The sequence below is a fragment of the Dendropsophus ebraccatus genome, chromosome 5 (genome assembly GCF_027789765.1).
Source record: "Dendropsophus ebraccatus isolate aDenEbr1 chromosome 5, aDenEbr1.pat, whole genome shotgun sequence".
Taxonomy (NCBI): Eukaryota; Metazoa; Chordata; class Amphibia; order Anura; family Hylidae; genus Dendropsophus; species Dendropsophus ebraccatus.
Window position 1 is genome coordinate 70,272,895 of NC_091458.1, and position 20,644 is coordinate 70,293,538.

A 20,644-nucleotide genomic window follows, 5' to 3' on the forward strand; every position below is an offset into this window, starting at 1 on the left:
TCTGCCCGCAATGATTTTTTGTGAAAATCGAATTTACGATTTTCACAAAAAATCAAATCGATTCTAACCTTCTGGGCGAATTAATCGAATTAATTTGATTAATCGCCCAGCCCTATGTGCAAGCCACAATATGATGAGCTGATAGATATCTATTTCATACTGGATCTATGTTACATTTCTATCTTATCATCTATCTAGCTATACGTCCTTCTATCTTTTTATCACCTATCTACAAAACCAAAAAACTGCAGCACTTCAAAATGTGCTTGTGAAAAAATAAAAGTAGTGAATTTATTTACCCATCAGACCACATCTTCTAAAATGTTGCATCTATGTATAACTATCACCCATCAATCCCTTTATCACATATTTATGTTTCTAATATCTATTAGGCAGTGTAAGGATTGTGCCATAGCTGATGGGCATAGCATGGGGCACTTGCACTACCTAAAGACTACAGCAAATTTTAAGATGTATAAAAAGTAATAATACACAAATATATAAATGTTAACATAAGAAAATTTTACAACTAATACCTCAACACCATGACTACTACCATCATTACAACATAATACCACTATATCAGGGGTGTCAAACCAATGGCCCTCCAACTGTTTCAAAACTAGAATTCCCATCATGCCTGGACAAACAAAGCTTTAGCCATCCAGGCATAATGCTTAACGTAGTTCTGCAACAGCTGGAGGACCGCACTTTAACATCTGTGCTCTATTCAGTCACTGAATACAATCCACTATATAAACCAAATATTACCAGCATATAAAAGGCAAATAATACAGTCACACCACTAAATTGTCACTGAATTAAGTCCACTATATAGAGACTAATATTCTCCCTAAGCTGTAACCAAAAAGCAGTAGATCCAGCTGTATACAGGTTCTGCAGATCTTATATGTGATTACAGTGCAGTTACGTCCAGTAACTCACAGAGGACATCTTCTCTGCATGAATTTCAAGTGACGTTTTTGCTAATCAAAGTTGTTCACGTTCTCTTTTTTCTCTATCTGACTTTGCCATCATGAAGACTAGTCCTGGAGATGCCTCGTCTCTACAGGCTCTGCCAGACAAACATTTAAGGCTCCTCGCTATGGCACCATCTCTATGTGCATTGCTCCACACTGTAACACTGCCCACTTTATGCCCCCATGCCTAGTGTTTACACCCAGTTTTATCCCTCATATAGTAAAAAGGCCACTATCTATCCCCTCATATAGTAATTAGCCTCCCTCACACCTCTGTATAGAAGATAGACCCTCTCTGTACCTCTATATAGTAATTAAGCCTTTTCTATGCACCCATTTAGTAGTTAGGCCTTCTGTGCCGCAATGTAGTAGTTATATCTCTCTGAGCATCTATATAGTATTTAGACCTCTCTGTGCAGGCAACCCCCCCCCCCCCCAACAGAAGGTAGTATCCTCCATGTAGGTATTCCTCTCTAGCACCATCTTCCATGATGTCATCTCATTCCCCCTGGCAGCCCACCACCCTGCAGTCACCCCTCTGGTAAGTATCCTCCTGGTGGTTAGCACCCCCCCATAGACTGTACCCCCAAATTAGCCAGGACTAAGACAAAAAAGAAAAATAAAGCCATACTTACCTGCTGTACGACTGCAGCACTGTGGTCTTCTGGCGTTACCTCTCTCCTTGCTCTGCAAGTGATGTAATTCGTGCACTGCAGTAAGGGAGGTAACAGCATCTTGTGGCCACAACAGTGATTGGCAAGACGGAGAGTCAATGCTCTCCTTATTTTGTTAATCACCCACGGCATCTTATGGCCACAACAGTGATTGGCAAGACGGAGAGTCAATGCTCTCTTTACTTTGTTAATCACCCACATTTAACTGTATGTAGTCTTTAGAAGCACAAACCGTTAAATGGTCAGGCACAGCATCCAGCCCACTACAGCCAATAGACGTGTTAAGGCTGTCTGCAAAAGCAACAGGAACTACTCACTGAGCCAATTCCTGTGCTGAGAGGGCAATCCTGTCTGGGCAGTGTCACAGGAACCAGGAAGAAGAGGACCACAAAGGGGACCAAACATGGGTAAATAGCAGCAGTGGAGGAGTAGGCTAGGTAAGTATGCATCTTTGCTATTATTTCTGCAGCCCAAGGCATATATCAAGAACCCCTTCCTACCTGAAAAATCCCTATAATTTTGGAATAACCCCTTTAATGCTAGTACTGCTTACATGTTTTTGGCCCAATGATATAAGGAAGATAGAGTAAAAAAATGTTTCAAAAGGATACAGACGTGACTCTTAACATCATTGCGTAGACCTTTTCTTACAAACTCATAAGCTTCTTCTTTCTTTCCCAAGCAATTCAATGTCAGCCCCTTCATTGCCAGTGTTTCTGTGGAAGATAAAAGTTTACAGAACAAACACTGATTAAAGGGGTTAATGGTGTGTTTACACAGGCAGATTTATCTGACAGATTTTGGAAGCCAAAGCCAGGAATGAATTTGAAAAGAAGAGAAATCTCAGTCTTTCCTTTATGACCCGTTCATGTTTATAGTCTGTTCCTGGCTTTGGCTTAAAGTGTCACTGTCGTTAAAATTTTTATTGCAGAAGTCAATAGTACAGGCAATTTTGGCAGTTTGAAGCTCTCCCCCTGTCTTTATGGTTTTCCTATGGAGAGAGAAAGTAAAGGCAGCAAAACAGGACAACAAAGACTTAATTTACATTCACATCACAGGCTCTCTCCTCTGACAGTCACCACTGACCTCTCTGACCTCTGAATAGCACTGTGAATAGGTCCCCCACTGAGCAATCCTTTGTTCTCAGCTGCCCACTAATCTCGCTCCTTCCCCCTCCCCTCTTCATAGTCCAGACAGATCCGACTGATGAAAAAACAGTCGAGATTTCCTGATTCTGAGCAGTGGATGACAGAAAGGAGAGGAGGGGGAACCTGGGAAAAGGCTTTTTACATGCAGATTATGGCATATTTGGCTAATAAACTCAATTACAAAGTAAACGACAGTGACTCTTTAAAAAAATCTGTCAGATAAATCTGCCTGTGTAAACGCACCATTAAAGAAAAAATTTTTTTCAGCTTGCCAGGACTGAAAAATAATAAAATACACTATGCCCACCTGAGTGTAGTGCTGGTGCTCTTACTGGCCCAGTCCCTCTGTTTACTTCCCCTGTTGATGCACTGTCCTGGTTCCCCTGATAATGTATGAACACATAGTAGCCAATCATTGAGGATGCAATGTATTTGTAATGTTGTTAGGAGAGACGGAATGACATGTCACACAGAGGAAATAGGGCGAACAAGAGCACCTCCGCTGCACTCAGTAAAGTGGGTAACTGGGTATAGTATACTTTATCATTCTACAGTCCTGGCTGACTTTTTTTAATTAAAAAACCTTTAAAATAAGCAAAAAAATATTTTAATGTGGAATCTTTTCAAGCTGTTCTCAGCTGTTTGCAGTGTGCAGTGTGTTTTAAAGTGTGCAGGCGTGTGGAGCCAAGTAAACAGAGGCTGCTGTGCTCAACCGAGCATATTATGTATGAATGAATGTACAATTAGACTGCTAAAATAAAAGTTTTTAGGACTACCCAATAAGGGCCTCTGCACCGATACCAATGGTGCTCTTCATTATCCATACTGCTGCCCGGTTTCCAAAATCCATTTCTGTAAATATGCTAATCAGCTAGTCTGGGGAACTGGAGGCGGCCCAGCACCCACAGAGCACCGCTTTCTCCTCTGACGCCCCTCATCATTATTCATGTCTGTAAACCTAGGTGAGTATCCTGATACAGAATACATGAATGGTCCTGTGCACCAATGCTAGAAAGTGACATGTGGAAGCTAGAGATCTCCTCTAATCTTACCACTCTGCATAAACAGACTCCTAATGGCGAGACTCTTGGTCCAGCAGCTGATCTTGAGAGTAGGCAAGCATGTTCTACTCATCATAGTACGCCAGCAGGAGTTCATTTTTTGGCATTATTTTAGTGATACTGCTAACTGGGTATTGGGAGAATATACTGAATGTGCTAGAGCAGGGTGTCAAACTCAATCATGCCTGGATAGCCAAAGCTTTAGCTGTCCAGGCATGATGGGAGTTGTAGTTCTGTAATAGCTGGAGGGCCTGAGTTTGACACCTGTGTGCTTAAGGAACATATTCGGGTACCAGAACCTCACCTCCATGTTCAGCAAACCGGGGATTGGAAAGGATCATCTTACAGAACTTCAGTCCATTCTTATACTGCTTTTGTTCATAGCATTTCTAATAAATAAAAAAGCATGACATGAGTGACACTAAGAAGTCAAGAGTTTTCTAAAACTGCTAAATTCCATTCCATCTAAGCAAGATGTTCTGTGTCTGTCATGGGCAGACCAAGGAGAACTCTAAATTTAGTTGAAGATGTGAAAGACATTATTGCCTTCTTCCTACAACAGCATCACACCTCTCGTTAGGTTGTATGCGGTATTTTAACTTAGTTGCATGCGCTTCAATGGATCTAAAGTGCAATATTACACACAAACTCAGGACAAGAGTGGCGTCGTTTTTGGAAGAAAGCAGCCATGTTTTTCTAACCCCATTTAAATCATGTTTGAATGCTGCCAACATTTATCTAATGTGTATGGGCAGTGTCTGTCTGATAAATCTCAGGGTGGTCTCTATAGCACATCTTTCCAAACTTGCTGGAATACAAAAACAGGTAGGAAAATAAAGCACATACCCATTTTAAAAAAATTTTCAGATTTTATGAAAATACAATGAAAATCTATGCAACGTGCAACATTCTTCAATACCTTTGTTTTTCAACTAATGACCATTTTTAGGATCTGTTAGATGTCAGTAACTGGCAAAACTCTAAGGCTGGGTTCACACTATGTATATTTGAGGCTGTATTTGTGAGGCTGTATAGCAACCAAAACCAGGAGTGGATTGAAAACACAGAAATCATCATTTAAAGGACAAGTCCGGCCAAAATTAATTTTTGATATGTTGTTACTTATGAAAAGTTATACAAATTTCTAATGTACATTAATTATGGGAAATGCACATATACTGCTATTTCCCTTAATTTAGTAGATCAGGAAGTGTTAGAAATATCTCTGAAGAAGTGACGTCACGACCCAGGGTGTAATTCCTATGGAGTGTCCAGCAGGGGGCGCTCTCTATATAGAAGTCTATGGGACTTTATTGTTTCTATGGGTTTCTATGTAATGTAATGTAATGTAATGTAGTGTACAGTGCTTTATTGAATGAATACATCTATGGAATACTTTGGGGAGCAAGTGTCCTTGCTCCCCAAAGTATTGCATAAATGTATTCATTCAATACATTCAATACACAGTAAGCCCGCCGATCCGCCGCATTCCCGCCGATCCGCCACACGCTGATCCGCCGCATTCCCGCCGATCCGGACCATATACATTGAACTACAGCTCCCATCATCTGCTTCTAGTATGAACAGGTGATGGGAGCTGTAGTTGGGTAATGGATATGACATGCCGCCGGGCGCAGGGGGGAGCCGCTCAGTACACAGGAGCGCTCCCCCCTCCTCCTCCTTCCGTGATAACTTCCGCCTATACCAATGCTGACTCCCTGCCTGGCCGCCGCTCTCCGCTCTCCCCCCCATACATACCGGCTCCCGGCATCAGCGCGGACACCAGGATGCATCGGGAGCCGGTATGTATGGGGGGGGGGGGAGAGCGGAGAGCGGCGGCCAGGCAGGGAGTCAGCATTGGTATAGGCGGAAGTTATCACGGAAGGAGGAGGAGGAGGGGGAGCGCTGCTGTGTACTGAGCGGCTCCCCCCTGCGCCCGGCGGCATGTGATATCCCTTACCCAACTACAGCTCCCATCACCTGTTCATACTAGAAGCAGATGATGGGAGCTGTAGTTCAATGTATATGGTCCGGATCGGCGGGAATGCGGCGGATCAGCGTGTGGCGGATCGACGGGAATGCGGCGGAAATTCGGCGGAAATGCGGCGGATCGGCGGGCTTACTGTGTATTGAATGTATTGAATGAATACATTTATGCAATACTTTGGGGAGCAAGGACACTTGCTCCCCAAAGTATTCCATAGATGTATTCATTCAATACAGCACTGTACACTACATTACATTACATTACATTACATAGAAACCCATAGAAACAATAAAGTCCCATAGACTTCTATATAGAGAGCGCCCCCTGCTGGACACTCCATAGGAATTACACCCTGGGTCGTGACGTCACTTCTTCAGAGATATTTCTAACACTTCCTGATCTACTAAATTAAGGGAAATAGCTCTATATGTGCATTTCCCATAATTAATGTACATTAGAAATTTGTATAACTTTTCATAAGTAACAACATATCAAAAATTAATTTTGGCCGGACTTCTCCTTTAATGGCAAATATTTGCTGTTATTTTAAAACAACGGCTGTGGTATTGAAATAATGGCCGTTATTTACTGTTATATGGCTGCCATCCACTCAATTTCAACATTGTGTGAACAGAGCCTTTCTGTGTTTTCAATCCACTCCTGATTTTGGTTGCTATGAGGACCTGACATGAGGACCAAATACTGCCTGAAATATACATAGTGTGAACCCAGCCTAAGGGTGCGTTCACACATACAGGATCTGCAGCAGATTTGAAGTTGCAGATTCAAAGCAAATAAAATCTGGGCCATGAAATCTGCTGCAGATCCTGTATGTGTGAACTCACCCTCAAAAGGACTTCTGGGTCATTTTCTATTGATGGCCTATCCTCAGGAACAATATCTAATCAGTGAGAGCCTGATACCTGGCTCTCCTGCGGATCAGCTGTTCACCAACATCCGCATATACACAGTGGATGGAGCTGGAGGAAGACTATAAGTGCTATAAATGGTGTATGGGCCATGCTGGGTTCCTTTCATTTCAATGAGAAATTACAGTTCATGTGGTCTCAACAGAGATCTAAGATAGAAGTATATGGCCAGGGCTACACGATTTAATGATTAAGTAACAGCTACAGTCCCCAGGATTGCATTGAGCTCAGAGTATTGCTTTGGACTGCAGCTGTAGCTCAATAGTTAAAGCTGACCTTGCAGTGAAACATAAAGTCACGGTGTAGTCCCGGCCTAGGGCTCTGTTCACACCTGTGGAACTGAAGAAAGAAACTGATGGGAGTGCCAGATAAACCCTATTGATTAGCATGGTTGTCTATTGGTTTCCATTGCGGCATCTGGTAATTTACTGCATGCTGCACTATAATTCTTGCAGGTATGGCTAATGTGGAACTGAGGAATTACAGCTGATGTGAACAGAGGCTAACATGCTGGATATTCCAGTAATGGCTGCCTGTATAATACAGGACGGATCTGCCGGAGCCACTCAGCATCTGTATACCCTACAAGGGAGATTACTACAAGGGATAATAACCTTCATATAGTGTAACAACAGCTGAGGAACCACGGGTTGGGGAACAGCAATGTATAGTGATATATAGGCAGATCCTCCGCCTCTGTGGTTGGGGAACAGCAATTTATAGTGATATATAGGCAAATCCTCCGCCTCTGTGGTTGGGGAACAGCAATGTATAGTGATATATTGTAAGCCCTCACAGGCAGGGTCCTCTTCCCCATATTCCAGTCTGCCATTTGCCTTCATGTAATGTGTTTTGATCTTGTGTTGTTTCTGCTCGTCACCCCTATCTATTGTATAGTGCTCTGGAATTAAGGGCGCTCTATAAATAAATAATAATAATAATATAGGCAGATCCTCCGCCTCTGTGGTTGGGGGACAGCAATGTATAGTAATGTATAGGCAGATCCTCCACCTCTGTGGTTGGGGAACAGCAATGTATAGTGATGTATAGGCAGATCCTCCGCCTCTGTGGTTGGGGAACAGCAATGTATAGTGATGTATAGGCAGATCCTCCGCCTCTGTGGTTGGGGGACAGCAATGTATAGTGATGTATAGGCAGATCCTCCGCCTCTGTGGTTGGGGAACAGCAATGTATACTGATGTATAGGCAGATCCTCCACCTCTGTGGTTGGGGGACAGACTGTATAGTGATGTATAGGCAGATCCTCCGCCTCTGTGGTTGGGGAACAGCAATGTATAGTGATATATAGGCAGATCCTCCGCCTCTGTGGTTGGGGAACAGCAATGTATAGTGATATATAGGCAGATCCTCCGCCTCTGTGGTTGGGGAACAGCAATGTATAGTGATATATAGGCAGATCCTCCGCCTCTGTGGTTGGGGAACAGCAATGTATAGTGATATATAGGCAGATCCTCCGTCTCTGTGGTTGGGGAACAGCAATGTATAGTGATATATAGGCAGATCCTATGCCAGCATACAGCCTGGGGCCCAGTGATACCTCTGCCTCACACCTGCCATCATTATGGGGCCTGTCAGATCCCCAAGGACAGGTCTGATAGGTGACACTTCCATCCTCACTGTGGTCAGGACGGGTGGAGCTCAGCCAGGGCCCATGCTGGGACCTGAAGTACCTGGGGCTGACAGATGGCGTCACGTGTCACCGTGCTGCCCCCACGTATTACTAAGTACACAGTTAGTGGATGGCAGCCTAATGTACGAGGGGATTAGAGTGCCAGCTCTGGGGATTAGGGTCTGGGCTCTCACCAATATCCTCTTAAAGAGGTTGTTCTCCTTGGGGGGGAGGGTGACAACCGGCATGATGGCTCCGCGCTCCGCCCGCCCCTCTCGGGGGTCTCCAGGAAGAATCCCCCTCTCTCGGAGGCCGCACTACAGACGACTAAATGCGCATGCGCCGACTGCAACTACTGATGATAGTGCAGCGCACAGGGATGACGCGTTTTGTTCTCGCCACCTAATGTGTTAAAGCTGTAAGGTAACATCCTGTCATCCTGTCATCCTGTCTGTCCTCGGGTCACTACAGAAGCTGCTGTATGCAGCTATAGAGAACTGGTTTTTATTTCTGTTACTGGTTTTTACCATGGTGTAGTCTTGCGTATATTAATGTTTGACAGATCCCGGCTTCCGTAGTGAGTGCTTGTTTGCTGTGTATTCTGGGAGTTGAAGTTTTCAGGCTGTGACCTCAGAGTTTGCCGGTAGACAGTGTGAGCTCGGAGCTGGTAGGGACTGCATTGTCCTCAGAAGCAGCAGACAGGTGGGTGCTCACAGCTGGGGCCTTCTGGGATCTACTGTATATGCTCAGCTAGTGAGAATACTGAGCACTAGAATTACACATCAAAGCCTTAATCCCTGATCACATCCATGCTTGCACTTTCTTAGGGTATGTACACTGACCTAGAGTCCAGCAGCCAGGCAGCTGCCAGATTTTCTATGAGGGTTGTGCACCTCCTAATAATTCCATCCGTATTACTGCCTGAAGGGTTTTACTTAAAGGGAATCTGTCCCTAGGTTTATAGTGCTTTTATATGAGGGCGGCTTAAACTAGTGACAGAAATGCTGAACAAATCGGTGTGTCATTGTGTTTAACGCTATTGGAGTTCTAGAAAGTGTCGATGGAGTAAGCTAAAAAGTGGTAGAACTATGGATTCCCCTGAGGGAGAACCAGGGCCTTATTCTGTATTCTTCATAGAGTTGCTTAAAGATGATCCTGTTTGTTATGTTCACATTATACTGACAGAAAGCTAGCTGATTTATACCGCAGCCTACCAGTCCCAGTGAATTACATTGAATGTACATAGTCTACTAGTTAAAGGGGTTATCCAGTGCTACAAAAACATGGCCACTTTCCCCCTACTGTTGTCTCCAGTTCGGGTGGGGTTTTGAAACTCAGTTCCATTGAAGTAAATGGAGCTTAATTTGCAAACTACACCTGAACTGGAGACATCAGGAAGAGAAAAGTGGCCATGTTTTTGTAGAGCTGGATAACCCCTTTAAGATATACTCAGTATGAAGTCCCCAGTAGACACATCTGTCCTCCACTAAACGTATAGTGAACCAGCAGCACCACAGCACAGATACGGGAAAAAAGTCATACCCTGCATATACCTAGGGTGCCCAGTGCCATAGACCTGCTTGGCCTCCCTGATCATAATTTGCACTACTGTGGTGTTTAAGTGTCTTATGGTTTAAGTGGCTTATGTCACCGAGCCCTGCTCAATTCTTGCACACGCACCACAATTTACCATTGCGGCACAGACCCTGTGAGCTGCTGAATCTGCAGCCTCCATTTTTATACTCAATGGGGGAGATTTATCAAACATGGTGTAAAGTGAAACTGTCTCAGTTGCCCCTAGCAACCAATCAGATTCCAACTTTCATTCCTTACAGACTCTTTGGGAAATGAAAGGTGGAATCTGATTGGTTGCTAGAGGCAACTGGGCCAATTTCACTTTACACCATGTTTGATAAATCTCCCCAATGTGCCTAGAGTGAGAGAGATAGAAGTCCTCTCTCACCCCTAGCGTTCTGGCAGGAAAGGAGCAGGGCTTGGTGACGTCTAGCCCTGCACATGACTTAAACATCCAGGAAGTGAAAATGACGATCAGAGAGGCCCAGCGGGACTAGGGCACTGAGCTCCTTAGGTCCCGCCTCTTTGACACTTGTATGGCCCGAATAAAATGTTTTTACTGAAATAAAGACAAGCACACGTTTGCAATAAATGACTTGATTCATTAAGATGTATGCTGCAGTGGCAGTGGTTCATCGAGCATTTAGAGGTGACAGATTTGTTTTAAAACAGTAATTGCATCTGAAGAAGTTATCGCCTGTCCACTATAACAAGCTGATTGGTGTGGGACTTCCTAAGAACAGGGACAACAGAATGAATGTAACAATGGCGGCACACATGGTGCACTCCATTCATTCTGAGGACAGTCTTGTTCCCTTTCTTGGGATCTGACCACTGGGACTACCACCAATCTGCTTGTTATCCCTCTCTCCAGTGGATACAGGATAACTTCTTCAGATGGGATAACCCCCTCAATGTCTTCAGCTCATGTATGCAGCCATAGATATTGGCATACCTCTCTGATTGTATGCTACCATATAGTGTGAACCCAGTCTTAGTCAAAAAAGACTAGTAAGTTGCTGTCACAGTTGAGGGATGGTGTACAGCTTAAACCATTTCAGATCCTGGAAGCCTAAATGCCCATTTGATAACATATATATTACAAAATAGCTGATGTGTTTGTACCATTAGAATTGGTGACTTTTTTTTTTTTTTTTTTTGCTTTTAACTTTAGGAGTTTCTTGAAATGGCACAATGAAGCGCCTATCGGTTGTTGCCATATGGAGGAGCTGTGTGTCTGGCTTTCATACATGTACACCCAGTTATGTTCTGCAGAGACAGTGTACTAAGCCTCTTACTGGCCACCTTTCTGTAGGATCACAGTACAATAAGAATACATTTCCATTTATAAGCCTTCCTGGACCTCACTCACGACGATCCTGTTCTCAAGGCTTTGGTGCATTATGGCAAAACAAGACATTACAGAAATACTTGCAGTCATTGATCGCAGAACACGGGGAGCTAAGTCAGATATTAAACCTTACAATAAAAGAAGAAGAGCGCAAGGCTGTAACCGCGCGGCATACTGAATTGTCATCACTTAGCGTCCTCCTACACAAAATACAGGAAGCAGAAAGTGACCTCAGAGAATTGGGAGCCATGTTGGCTGGTATGTTTACATAGGTTCACACCTTGTGTATGCCTTTCTATATATAATGTATACTGTATAGTATTCATTGCATTACATCAAGAAGAAATGTGCCTTCCTAATACACAATTGGGATAGTCTAGTGTTTGATCTTCCCTTCTTCAGCTTTAAAGGGGTTATCCAGCGCTACAAAAACATGGCCACTTTTCTCCCTACTGTTGTCTCCAGTTCAGGTGTGGTTTGAAATTAATCTCCATTTACTTCAATGGAACTGAGTTTCAAAACCCCACCCACACTTGAGACAACAGTAGGGGTAAAGTGGCCATGTTTCTGTAGCGCTGGATAACCCCTTTAAGCTGAAGAAGTTAAAAGGGTTGGTCACTTTATAGTAAAATGGCTCAGTGTACAGTGTAAGTATACTCACTGTATATACTGACCCAGTTCCCTGTGTACCTCATAGTGCTAAAATCAGACTCCCCCTCTCCAGGCTGTGCTGCCCTGCTCTATAGTGAGTCTGTCCATAAGGTGGCTGACATGGAGGAGCATGTGACCATGCCCCGCCCCCAGTATGTAGGTGACATTTTTGGGCCTGTTAAAATATATAGATACCAGAGTGGCCTTCAACTCTAGAACTCTTATAAGTCAGACTAAAAAGTGGCTCACGAATAATGTTTCTTTCGTGTGTACCATTTACATATTAAATGTCTGGCTGTTCATTTGCTTGGCATGTAGTACTACATACCTCCCAAGTGTCCCTCTTTAGGAGGGGCAGTCCCTACTTTTGACCCATGTCCCTTTGTCCCTCTTTGCCCCTTACGTGCCCCTTTTTTTTAACCTAGGAATAAGATTTTCATTACTGGTTGTATGTAGTTATGCATGTAGTCATAACTGCAAGCACTGGTCAGGAGTGCTTGCAGTTAAAGGGACATTGGCAGAACCCAGGAGACCCGCGTGCTGCAAATGATAACAGCATAGGGGGCCCAGTGCATTGCAGGAGTGGGCCATGGGACCCCCTGATGCAGCAGGCCCCATAGCAGCCACTATGGCTGCTACAGTTGTAGTTACACCCCTTGGTTTCTTACTTGAATCCTTGCAGTTACTGAAACATTTGTAATGCAGTCCGCAGTTGTGGGTCCACCATTACAGACAGGGTTACTGATGTGTGAATGGGACCTAAGAATGCATTCACACATACAGGATCTTCTGCAAATTTGCATATATCAGTGCCAATCACATCAATCTGCAGCAGATCCTGTATGTGTGATTGCATCAATCTGCAGCAGATCCTGTATGTGTGACTGCATCCTTTAAAAAAAAAAAAAAAAAGTATAGAAATGTCAGTAAAATTTTCCTAGAGTGAAGCACAAGTTTTCCGTCTTTGGCCAGCCGAAAAGTTGGGAGGTATGATACTATATTTCCCCTTTCTGAGAATTTTACAGCAAAAATTGCTTATTGCAACAGAAGGCAGACTCGTGATGATCAGCTGATCACTGGGATGGCAACTTAAAAAAAAAAAAATTGTCTTCTTTCCCACCACACAGGAGAATGTGCCAGGGGGGGCCTATTTCACCCTTGTTTGCTTTGGCTTTCGAACCCTGACTCCTTTCCCTTCTTATTTACTGTAATGTCCCTTATAGATGAGTTCAGCCACTACTTAGGTCTTGTTGAGTGACCTGGTTGATCACTGTAGCAAAATAGGAATAAAAGAAAAATGCACTTGGCAAATTCCAAAAGTTTTGGAACAAGTTTTTTGGGGTTTTGTACCCCTGGTTAAGCATTCTCTGATATTCGCAGAGGTATATCCAGTGTTTACTGTACCAAGTCTTCCTAAACATTCATTCAATACATTTTTTTCCTTCTTTTCTTGCTATATCTGTGTTGCTGAGGGAGGACATTGCTCATATGACTCTTGTTTATGTTTTATTGAGTGTACTATACAATTTTGTGTTACAGTGATTATTGTTGCTGTTTGTCATATTTATGTACCATGTTTTTGCATGCCAGGCAGGAGAGCTACCAGGTGACCTAGGCATACCAAGTATTATGCACATTTTATATGATACTTGCTGGTGTTAGATGGTTCTTGCAGCAGCATCTCTCCTTGCCTGATGTCAGATCTGGCTAAAGAGAAAGGTGCTAGACAATCCCTTTAAGTGCTTTTGCAGTTAATAGTTGATATTATTACTATTCAGCACTAAAACAATAACTGCTTTCCTTATAGACGCAAACTCCAGTGAGGAAGAAGAGTTACTACAGGAAGAAAAGGATTCTATGATCCGAAATATTAATAACTTACAGGAAGAGGTGTGGTGATGTCTTACTCATTTCTGAATATATATATTGTAGTGTTCTTTGACTGAAAGGAGAAGTCCAACAAAATTTTTTATTAAAGTATTGTATTTCCCCCCAAAAGTTATACAAATCTCCAATATACACTTATATACACAGGAAATGCTTATAAAGTGCTTTTTTCTCTGCACTTACTACTGCATCAAGGCTTCACTTCCTGGATAACATGGTGATGTCACGACCCGACTCCCAGAGCTGTGCGGGCTGTGACTGCTGGAGAGGATGATGGCAGAGGGATGGTCAGTGTCCCTCCAGTGCCCTGTGTCCCTCAGTGTCCCTCTGCCATCATTCTCTCCAGCAGCCACAGCCCATACAGCTCTGGGAGTCGGGTCGTGACATCACCATTTTATCCAGGAAGTGAAGCCTTGATGCAGTAGTAAGTGCAGGAAAAAAGCACTTTATAAGCATTTCCCATAATAAGTGTATATTGGTGATTTGTATAACTTTTGGGGGGCAATACAATACTTTAATAAAAATTTTCACCGGACCTCTCCTTTAAAAAGTTTTTCCAACTTAAAACTTGTTTTCTATCCACAGGATGGGGAATAAGTAAGTGATTGCGCAGAATCCGACCTCTGTACCCCCTAGCAATCTCTATATCAGCCCCCAGCTCCTTTGTTTTAAATACAGCTGCGGGTACGAAACGAGACCTGATGCTCTATTCGTTCTCTATGGAGCTGCTGGAAGGAGCCGAGTGCTGTATTTGACTCTCTCCGGCAGCTCCATTTATTCTCTATGGAGCTGCTGGATTTTTTTTTACAGAAATCAAGTCCAGGCGATTTTAAGAAACTTTGTAATTTGGTTTATTAGGCAAATATGCCATTATCTGCATTCAAAAAGACTTTCCCCAGCCCCCCCCCCCCCCCCTCCCTCCTCTCTCTCATACACTGCTCATTATCAGGAAATCTCAACTCTTTTACATCAGTTGGGCTCTGTCTGTTCTATGGAGGGGGAAGGGGGGAAATTAGTCACCAGCAGAGAGCAGAGAACAAAGGATTACACAGTGGGAGCTATGTGAAGCTGGTATTTAGAGGTCAGAGAGTTCAGTGCTGATGTCAGAGGAGATAGCCGGTGATGTAGCCGTAAATGAACTCTTTGTTGTCCTGGTTTCGTGCCTCATCTCCCTCCACCCCTCCCCTCTCCATAGACAATCATAAAGACAGGGGGGAGAGCTTCAAACTGCTTTTTCACTATAAAATGCATTTTTCGGCTAATAAACCCAATTACAAAGTTTCTTAAAATCGCCTGGACTATTGATTTCTGCAAAAAAAAAAAAAATTTAAAACGACAGTGACACTTTAAGTATAGCCACAGGGTTTTGAACACTGTCATCATTCAACCTAAACTTAAATAATGTACTAACAGCCATCATTGCAATGACGGCCGCAAAAGTATGTTAAATAATGGCTGTTATTTTGAGTGTCAAATAATAGTTGTTAAAAATCGTTGTGTGAACATAGCCTTACTCTCCATTAGGTAGGGAGGGAGATCATTTCCCTGCATATCAGGGTGTCTGAAAATGAATGGAGGAATGAAGATGGCAGCTTGTAATATGGTGCAACTTTATAATGCAAGGTGATGAATATATGAAAATATATTTTTCCTTGTCAAAACTTATCCATAGCCTTCAAATAATACTATACTAATAACTAATAATACAAATGATACTATAACTATATTTTTCTACTTTCTTCAGCTTTTACGTTCTCTGGTGCCTCAGGAAAACTATGATATGAATGATGCTGTACTGGAGGTTGTGTCTGGAAGAACAACTGGAGGTCAGTACCCTAATGTTATTTCAAAAGATGCAAGTCGATTCTTAGATCTATGAAGTAGGGTAAATCCCAGCGCAAGAGGAAGGAATGGTCCGAGTGTAAAGTATCTGATCATAGGTGATCACATTAACAATGCTGTGCTATTGGAATCACTATGTAGTTACACCTGAATATAAAGAGGTGTAGAAGTCATACCTTGCCAGCTTTACATAGAATGCCAGTTTTAGATGGACTTTCTCTTTTCAGGTGACATTTGCCAACAGTTTACTGCTGAGGTGTTTGACATGTACAGAAACTACGCTTACTACAAGTCCTGGTCATTTGAAGTTCTGAATTACACACCGAGCGATTATGGTAATGTGTTGGTTCCATTATTTCCTATGTCTGGAGAGGCTAGCTAGGCTGAAGCGGCCATGAATTTTAAATAGCTGTTGGCTGAGTGTTCTGCAGCTGACTACCGTGTCTACTGATCAAGCCAAGCATGTATTGTGAATGTAGTGTAGGAGAGGCCTCTATGCCAAAATCGGTGGTTAAACTGACTGTATTCTTATGTGTGTGACCAATTAAAGGGGTAGTGCGGCGCTAAACAATTATTCACAAAATAACACACATTACAAAGTTATACAACTTTGTAATGTATGTTATGTATGTGAATGGCCCCCTTCTCCGTGTTTCCCCCACCCATGCCACCCCCGGAAGTGTGATGCACTATACTCACCTGATTCGTGTCGACCCCCATCCGCTATCTTGGGACAATGATGTCATCTTCGGGCGGGCGGCCGAACCACTCCATCCGTCCCTCATGCCGCCCCCCCTCTGCCGCGTCACCAGCTGCTTAGCCGCGATTGGCTGAGCATAACTGTGCTCAGCCAATGGCGGCTGAGCACAGTTATGACGCGGCAGAGGGGGGCGGCATGAGGGACGGATGGAGTGGTTCGGCCGTCCGCCCAAAGATGACATCATTGTCCCAAGATGGCGGACGGGGGTCGACACGGGCGTGGGTGGGGGAAACACGGGGAAGGGGGCCATTCACATACATAACATACATTACAAACTTGTATAACTTTGTAATGTGTGTTATTTTGTGAATAATTGTTTAGTGCCGCACTACCCCTTTAAAATAGTTATCTGCCTAATTTTATCTTTAGAAAAATTATTTTTAAAGGTAAATAATTGGCACGTTAGAAGAGCAGGGCTACCACCCCCAGTTCACTAATTTGTCAACGCCTCCTTGTAAATATTCATCCCACCCCCAGTGCACCAAACTGCCTGATATACCTATGAATTTAACTGATCATCTCATCAAAAGAAAATTAAGGAAGAAGATATGAAAATATAATTCTCAGCGTCCCATGTGCTGTGGGAACATAGAAACATAGAAGATTGTCAGCAGAAAGAGACCTCCTGGTCCATCTAGTCTGCCCTTTTAGTATTTCCCTTCCTATTATCTTAGGATACATATATGTTTATCCCAGGCAGGTTTCCATTCTGTTACTGTAGATTTACTACTCTTTCAGTAAAGTAATATTTTCTCACGTTGCTTCTAACCTGCTGTTAGTTTCCCTTTTTAGCTGTGTTTCCCTTTTACTGCTGTCCACACACGACACAGCCCTACTGGGAATCAAGACTTATTAGTGTAACTATGACCTATGGTACATCACTATTGACTATGTTAGCCACTTAGCCAGTGGACTTGGCAGTCACTGATACATTCCCCTTGCTTCTCATTGAGTTCCTTTATTTTTTTTTTACCTTTTTTTAAACAAAATATCCCCAGTTTGACACAGCCAAATGAGTGTGGCTTACAGAAGAGGCGTGTCATAATTATCGTTCAATTATCGTTACCACAGCTACATGTGCCAATAACCGTGATATTGATTTAGGCCATTATGGCGCAGCCCTAGTAGGGAGGCATAAACCAATGCTGTATCCCTTTGTATTAGTTGTAATCTTACTGGTTATGTTATGTTGTTATATTTTGTTATGTTATATTGTGTTACTGCTAGTGACTATAAATGACTTCTAGTAAAACCTAACATCCACATTGCAGGAGGTTTACACCACGCAGCTGCCCGCATTTCAGGTGAAGGTGTGTACAAGCGCTTGAAGTATGAAGGTGGGATTCATAGGGTTCAGAGAATTCCTGAGGTGGGCTTGTCCTCTAGGATGCAGAGGATTCACACAGGCACTATGACTGTAATTGTACTTCCACAGCCTGATGAGGTAATGTAAGTGGCTTATCAGTCTCTATATTGTATACTTAGGTTCTGGTAAGTCAGATGATTTATATAGTTACCTGCATTTCTTTTACAGGTAGATGTTAAAATTGACCCAAAAGATTTGAGATTTGATACATTCAGAGCCAAAGGGGCTGGAGGACAACATGTCAATACAACAGACAGCGCAGTGAGAATTGTACACCTTCCAACAGGTATAGTGTTGTGTTAAAGGGCAAGTCTGTGCAAAATCATTTAAAGATATGTTATTAGGGGGCGTTGCCTTGCCAGATCTCCAGCTCTACTTTATTGCGATTGGAGCTCGGGGTCTGGCGACGTGGAGAACGTCCCCAGTTATCAATTTTATTGCGACGTCAGTATTAGGGCAGTATGAAGACATATTTGAAGCTTTAGAAGGTGGGTTTTGCACAGATATAGGTCCAAAGTTGTATGTCGAATTGTATTGCAAAATTTGGCAGTCACTTAAGAAGATATGTAAGGTAAAGGGCAGTTTAGGAGTGACACCTTTATGGGAAAATAAAAATTTAGGAGAATTTCAGAAAATATCAGATACACGTTTTTGGGTGAATAGAGGTGTTAGGAAAGTTGCACAGATTATACAAGGAGGGGAATTATTAACATTTGAAGATTGTAAGAGGGAGTTTAGATTGGAAGACTCACAAATTATGGTATTTACAGATAAGGGAATCACAAAGTTTTTTGTTATTTAATAAACCAGGATACTGGGAAAAAGATAATGGCAAATATATACAAAAAAATTGCTCAGGAACGAGATAATGTACACTTGAAACAAATTAGGATGAAATGGGAAGCACAGTTAGGTATAATGGACGAGATTACATGGGCTAATGTACTCCATAATACTAATACGTCAACTCTGAACGTGATGCATAAAATCCTCCAGATAAAGATCTTATATCAGCTTTATCTCTCCCCACTTAAGCTCACGCACTGATTAATCGATATTTTGTTTTATTTTTTTTTTATAAGCTGGTCAAGTTATAGGTTTGTGAACTACAATTTTGAAGGTTTACAACTAATTTTATGTATGTATTTTTATAAACAAAATAAAAAATTATAATAAAAAAAAAAAAAGATATGTTATTGCCCAACAGAAGTTATGAAAATTACTAATAGATACTTATTAACGGAGACACACCTATAGTGCATTTTCCCTGCACTTACTACAGCACAGAGTGTTCAGGTCTCTGTAAAGTTGTTGATGTCACGTCACATAAACTGCCGACACCTGCTGCTCCAGTCTGTCCCACCGCTGCAGCAGTTGGCGACAGTTTATGTGACGTGACGTCACCATTTTTACAGATGTTTAACTACTTGCTGCCTTCCTGATTGCTGTATGTATAGTGCTATAGGCTCAGTAGGCAGCCATAAGGCTTCCTGTGCCCCATCCCTGCAATATTGTGATTGCCAGAGGCTATTAATGCTGCTGGACCCTGATCAGCTCTGCACTGATCAGGGAGCTTTATTATAAGTTTATACATTTTTTTAGACCCTTTCAGTGTTATGTCATGACTTTAAAATAAAGTTTATTAATCTCTGCATTTCCATGTAGGAATATCAGTGGAGTGTCAACAGGAGCGCTCCCAAATCCAGAACAAAGATAAAGCCATGAAGATGCTGAGAGCAAAATTATATGAACAGAATGTAAAGGAGGAATTATCCCAAAGACAAAGTTCCAGGAAATTGCAGGTGGGAAGAAGCTGTAGTTTTGCAGCAACTAGAGAGATACAGGCTGGGGAACACTGCAGTAAAGTCATGGAAAAATACAGTCCTCAACACCATAAAAAACACCACAGAGAAAACCTACATTACAAGGCACTGCAGAGTTATATAGGAAAATCATAAAACAGGACAAACATTTAGGCTACATTATCAAAAGTTCAATACAGGCACAAAATGTCTCTGATCTAATGGCCTGAGCTGTCTGCATCATAGTTATCTATCATAGGGATCTATGATGCCATCAGTTCAAAACATTATGGTCCTAATACACCTTAGACTTTGATCGTCTGTCAATCTAGGGCGTATGAGGCAGTCCTGAGCAACCACTGAAAATTGATGTTGGTGATGGAAAATAACAGCTGACCCCTTGGTTTAGAGAGAAATAAGCCAGCAGCGAGGGCCGTGCCCTGTGTATGAGGTTGCAAGAGGGAGATTTAACTGATGGCCGAACGATTGTTTTGCCATCAGTTATTGAAAGTGTCTGGGGACCTTTACACCTGCAGATAAGTCAGACATGATTCAACAAAGACTCAAAAATGCCCTCATTTTGCTTGTGTGGAACTTACTAACAGACCGACGTCTTATAGGTGCATCTTATAGTTCAAATACAGTACATATTTTATTAACCATAAAAAAAAAACAGTAGGCTTTGCTAATACTGCTTCATGCGGCCAGGCATCACTATTAAGAATGGCGGACACCAAGACAAAACCATGAAAGAATCCTTTAGTATCATCCTTTGGTAAGAGTCATTCAACAAACTTTGTGTTTCCATTTCAGACAGAACTCATAACAAAAGCGTGAACATGACTTTACTTGTAACTAAAAAAGTTGACATTTGTTTTACAAGCCTGTGTTGGAAATGGCAGCCAAAATATTGCACCATTAAATTTAAAGGGGTCTGGTATGCAGTGGGACTGGCACAAACGTTGTTTCATCTTTCTGTTCTTATGATGGTGCAAAATAAT

At 42.5% G+C, this 20,644-nt stretch overlaps 2 protein-coding genes across 8 annotated transcripts in view; one reads left to right on the forward strand and one right to left on the reverse strand.

Annotated features, from left to right (window-relative positions):
* Nucleotides 1-8,753, reverse strand: part of NAA16 (N-alpha-acetyltransferase 16, NatA auxiliary subunit) — a 62,308-nt gene extending 53,555 nt beyond the window's left edge. For all 3 annotated transcript variants that reach the window (XR_011363181.1, XM_069970566.1, XM_069970565.1), the window contains exons 1-3: nt 8,604-8,753; nt 4,168-4,252; nt 2,266-2,370 (exon numbers count right to left, since the gene is read on the reverse strand). Coding sequence is in view for 2 of the 3 variants with exons in the window: in XM_069970566.1 (XP_069826667.1) it covers nt 2,266-2,370; nt 4,168-4,252; nt 8,604-8,657 (244 nt within the window). In the remaining variant the exon portion in view is untranslated. The remainder of the gene's footprint in view (nt 1-2,265; nt 2,371-4,167; nt 4,253-8,603) is intronic.
* The window catches only part of MTRF1 (mitochondrial translation release factor 1), a 51,819-nt gene that overhangs the window by 28,554 nt on the left and 2,621 nt on the right, over nt 1-20,644 (forward strand). Inside the window, exons 1-8 of one of the 5 annotated variants that reach the window (XM_069970568.1) lie at nt 8,756-8,832; nt 11,159-11,593; nt 13,794-13,876; nt 15,618-15,699; nt 15,943-16,050; nt 17,747-17,919; nt 18,010-18,127; nt 19,507-19,643. In XM_069970568.1, coding sequence (XP_069826669.1) covers nt 11,179-11,593; nt 13,794-13,876; nt 15,618-15,699; nt 15,943-16,050; nt 17,747-17,919; nt 18,010-18,127; nt 19,507-19,643 — 1,116 coding nt within the window. In that variant the 5' untranslated portion in view covers nt 8,756-8,832; nt 11,159-11,178. Of the gene's footprint in view, nt 1-8,755; nt 8,833-8,887; nt 9,112-11,158; nt 11,594-13,793; nt 13,877-15,617; nt 15,700-15,942; nt 16,051-17,746; nt 17,920-18,009; nt 18,128-19,506; nt 19,644-20,644 lie in introns of those variants that run through there. The other 4 variants (XM_069970569.1, XM_069970567.1, XM_069970571.1 and 1 more) reach the window with 4 other exon arrangements.